Source organism: Mytilus trossulus, chromosome 9 (assembly GCF_036588685.1).
Source record: "Mytilus trossulus isolate FHL-02 chromosome 9, PNRI_Mtr1.1.1.hap1, whole genome shotgun sequence".
NCBI lineage: Eukaryota > Metazoa > Mollusca > Bivalvia > Mytilida > Mytilidae > Mytilus > Mytilus trossulus.
In genome coordinates, this window is record NC_086381.1 from 1,002,922 (window position 1) to 1,008,124 (window position 5,203).

Consider the following 5,203-nt stretch of genomic DNA (forward strand, 5'->3'; position numbering starts at 1 on the left):
AAGTTATAATGGTTTAATCACCATATTTTCATGAGAAAGTAAGAAATTACACAAACAATATGAACATTGTCAATTCAAAGTAATCTCAGGAAATATTTGACTTAAAATTAAAATTCATTGCTGCGTCATCACCGTATATTGTCATTGCATCTCTTTTTATACTAAACCACTAACGGGAAATATTGTGCTTCATTTTGCAGATGATTAAGTCACATTACTTCAATCAGTTTAAATGAGGTTCGGACCTGACATGTTACTGCTAGTTTGGTAATTTATGTTTCTTTGTCATTCTGCTTAATTTCTTCTGTTACATATTTTGACATTATTATGGGTTTTCTGTGCGTATTTCCGTGTGTTTGTTTAATCTGTTTTGGTTAGATGAATAGATGAGTTGAGATCACACAAAACATGTTTATCCCAGCCCAAATTTTTGCACCTCTCCAAAGTCAAGAGTTAATGGCCTTGTTAGACTTGTATCCTTTTTTTTTTTAATTTCAGCTGTTCATATGTTTCGGAGTTTATTGTGACGTCCATTTCTCAGAAATAATGCACATTTTGTTAAAGGTCAGCTGAATTCCGTTTTCTGGTGAGGGATTTTCTCGCTATCTTGGTACCCATAAGTGGCCTATGTCTGTGTCGATGCCACTGCTTGGGGAGATTTATTTTCCCTAGGGTATCACAAGCCCAGTAGTCAGCACTTGTTGTGCTGACATGAATTGTCATTGATATGGTTATGTTTATAAATTCACTGTTTACAAATTTTTGATTTTTTTGAAAAAATAAGGTTTTTCTACCTCAGGCATAGATTACCTTAGCTGTTTTTGGCAAAATTTTTAGGTAATTTGGTATTAAATGCTCTTCAACTTCGTACTTTATTTGGCTTTTTTAACTGTTTTGGATTCGAGCGTCAATGATGAGTCTTTTGTAGACGAAACGCGCGTCTGGCGTATATACTAAATTTAGTCCTGGTATCTATGATGAGTTTATTTACAACCACTGGGTCGATGCCACTGCTGAGGGAGATTTATTTTCCCGAGGGTATCACAAGCCCAGTAGTCAGCACTTTTTGTGCTGACATGAATTGTCATTGATATGGTTATATTTATAAATTTACTGTTTACAAATTTTTGAATTTTTGAAAAACTACGGGTTTTCTACCTCAGGCATAGATTACCTTAGCTGTATTTGGCAAAACTTTTAGGAATTTTGGTATTAAATGCTCTTCAACTTCGTACTTTATTTGGCCTTTTTAACTTTTTTGGATTCGAGCGTCACTGATGAGTCTTTTGTAGACGAAACGCGCGTCTGGCGTATATACTAAATTTAGTCCTGGTATCTATGATGAGTTTATTCTGCTCTATTGTAGGGTTAGTGTGCTTTTGACACATTCCCCCATTTTATTCTCAATTTTATGAAGAAGAAACTTCACCACAAAAATGATTTCAGCTTTTCTATGTAATTTTCAAATTTCTTTGTCAGACATTTTCATCCAGGCCTGCTTATACTTTTCTGTTGATATGATACCCGAATATTGCGTTTAAGTATCGAAATAAAATTTTATTATAATTTACTTGTTTTAGAAAGAATATTTAATAATTGTAAAAAAATGCATAAAAAGTTATAAAAAGCACACATGGTCACCTATTTGTTTGTTTGTATATAACTTTCCTGTATTTTATAGTTCAATGTCAGACAGTGATGTTGTTTTATTTTTAGCTCTTGTTAATTTATTAGAACTCAAAACCCAGGTATGTCGTATGTAAAGAGAAACCATCCCTTATGTAAACTTACTACATTAAGAAACTATTGTATTTCATCCATTCATGCAACATTAATGAAGCATGGAGTCTTACATCTTTTTTTAATGTGTTTATGCGTTCGAACTAAAGTGTTGTATTTTTTTGAAACCGTTTGTGTTCAAGGCACAATTTCTAACGAGAATATATAGTTCACAAAATGACGAGGATTTCGATTTATTTAGCTAGTGTATATATTATTACGATAAATGAGTGTATCAATATCTTTCATTTATCAGACTGTGATATTAAATACGTTATTAAAAAAACACAGGAAGTTAAACTAGCAGATTGTGAAAATAGGGGATTGAATTTTATACCTCAGAATTTACCGGGAGATATCAATGTTCTAGATCTTAGTTCGAACCAATTAACAGCTATTTACTAAGATTCTTTTGTTAATTATAAGTACTTACAGGAACTGATTTTAGGAAAAAACCAAATTGAATATTTATCTAGTGGGTCATTTAAAGGATTATATAATCTTGATACGCTTGACATGTCTCATAACATGCTTGATTTATCAAAAACATATTCAGCGGAAATATTTGTTCCAATTAAAAACTTAACAAAATTGGATATCAGAAGTAATATGCCCCAACCAATAGATTTTGAAAAGGAATTTATTTATCCCGACCATGTATTTGAAGTTCTGAGTGAGTTGTCATTCTTAGGAATAGATATGATGCCTGTGCCACAATTCAGAAGCGGATTCAGTCAAATGACCAACCTACATGAATTACACTTCAAATCATGCTATCTAGTAAGCTTGTCTAATACAACATTCCAAGCGTTTTCATATTTTGTACAGGAACTAAGTCTAATAAACTGTCGACTAAAAGCCGTAAGGACGGATGTTGATGTTTTGCTTCCGTTTCCAAATCTCCGTATAATAGACTTCCATGGAACATTTATGCATCTAAGACGAGCACTCTATTTATTACACCCGTATATGTATTCCAATCTCACTACAATTAACTTTGGTCATGTAAGTGACGCTAGTATTGACAGCAGTGAACTACCTTTTGTGACGACACTTACACCCGACATGATGAAATATCTGAAAACAATTTGCGTAGAGAATTTAGATTTATCAAATAATGGTATACTTGATTACGAACCTGGGTCTTTATTCACCTTTGATCGCCCTGAATGTTTACAAACTCTTTCTTTAAACAGAAACCGGTTTGTTATTGTTACTACGAAAACGATCAGCGATTTTAATTATTTTTGTGGAAAATCTGTTCAACTAAAATCGATAGATTATTCATATAATGCTGTCAACTATTTCATAGACAATTCTGTGAATTCTATTTTAGAGAAAGAGAGGTATCATGGCAGTTTTGTGACTTTACCAAAATCTCTAGAAAAACTAGATATGAGTAACACTTTACTCACAACATACCCTGCAATATGGTTTAAAGTTCCTCTAAACAACAACCTCAAATATTTAGATATATCTTATTCAAGGACAAATATGCCATTAGTATTTCTTGAAATTCGAATTGAAACATTTATATCTACTGGACTTTACGAAACTGCGTGGAGTGAATTGATACGTTTTCCTGAACACAACTTGAAAACAGTTGTATGGAATGAGGCTTATCTGAATGAAGGAATAGAAGAAAAGGGAAACAAATTGTTCGGGATGTTAACATCTGTAGAATCGTTGGATATATCTCGAAATAATATTTGGTATTTTCCAAACGAGCTTTTGAAACCAATGCCTAATTTGTCAAATTTGAATTTAGGTAAAAATTTACTTCCGTCCATTCCAGAACAACTGACTGATCATACTAAAATAAAGGTGCTTGATATGAGAAACAATCTCTTAACAACTCTGAGTTCGGTCATACGAAATTGGGCAGACAAGATGCAAGCCCGGCATGGAATGTCTTTGTCTCTTGTTGGCAATGCATTCATGTGCAACTGTGATAATTTAGACTTGATACGATGGATTAACACTACAAAAGTAAATCTTGACAGTCGGTCTTATAATTGTCAATTATCGAATGGAACCATTTCTGACACACTTACTGTCTACAACTCATTCTCGCACTTGTTTGCGGACTGTAAGAGTACTATGTGGTTAACATTTGCTTCAACATTGTTATCTACATGTGTTACAGTATTTTTACTACTAGTGTTATATAGTAAGAGATGGAATATTGCCTTCTCTATTTATGGAGTATTTCAGCGTTTTATTGAGAAAAAAGTTCGGAAAAGATACAAGTACGACGTATATATGTCTTATGCAGGAGACATTATAATATGGATAAAAGATGTATTAATACCAAGAGTTGAGGCCGAATGGGGACTGACTATGTGTATAAGAGATCGCGATTTTTTAGGAGGTAAGAGTCTTATTGACACTGAGGCGGAATGTATTCAAAATAGTAGGTACATCATATTTCTCATCACACCTGAGTTCAAATCGTCAAACGACTGCTTATTTGAACTCGATAGAGCAAAATACGAGAAAGTAACGCGAAATCTGGACAAAATAATCGTGATTACAAAAGATATTAGAATTACCGACATTCCCCTCGAATTTTCGTTTATTTGCAATTATGCTTACTTTGTACAATAGCCAAGTGATGAAAGAGATGTAGACGATACCTGGATACGACTGAGAATGTTAGTTAAAGATGGGGCAGTAGCTAACAGACAAATTACGCTTTAGAAACTTAATCGTATGACGTTAACCATGAAATGTTTTTGTATCATTTATATCCATGGATTTATGAGTTTTGAACAGCGGTATACTACTGTTGCCTTTATTTATACGATAATGTTGTATCAATTACAAATAAATAAGTTGTATAACATTAAAATAGGAGATGTAATGGTTTTATGAGAAACGTTTGAACTTTGTTCGCTCTATGTGCTTTCTGTGACTTATTTGGAAAGAATTCACCCCGTATCAATTCCTCTGGTAAAAGAAATGGTTAGTTAACAATGAATCATAGAAATAAAAGACTGTTGTTATTTAGTCGATAGGAAAATAAATTAGTGCGAGGATAAATCTTATGTTGTAGCATTGTATTGAGCCTTTTTAGCTCGTATTTAGCGGATGGAGGTCAGTCCGTCCATTAGTTCATATAAACGTTTTATAAAATCTTCTTCACTGAAAAAGGGGCTTACTGTTCAAATCCTTACATAGTAGGATTGTACAATAAATTCCGAAAGTTTAATCCGAATATTTGATTCATTAACAAAAAAGACTTGTTCATTAAAATGCGTTCTACAAAGAGCCAACATTTCCAAAAATGTTGTTGTTTTAGAAAAGAAAGGTACATAGAATAATTGTGTAAAAACTATTTAGGTTTAAATGTCTTCAAAGCAATGTCAAAGTACTTATTGTATTAAAAAACATGTCTATTTATACGAAGAAAACCAATTTGTTT

General features: G+C 32.7%; 1 protein-coding gene across 1 annotated transcript; it reads left to right on the forward strand.

The window, feature by feature from the left end:
* The first annotated feature begins 2,388 nt into the window (after nt 1-2,388).
* On the forward strand, nt 2,389-4,479 carry LOC134683540 (toll-like receptor 7). The gene is made up of 2 exons (XM_063542852.1): nt 2,389-3,768; nt 4,387-4,479. The coding sequence occupies exons 1-2, from the start codon at nt 2,389-2,391 to the stop codon at nt 4,477-4,479; spliced, it is 1,473 nt and encodes a 490-aa protein (XP_063398922.1).
* Nucleotides 4,480-5,203: the final 724 nt, after the last annotated feature.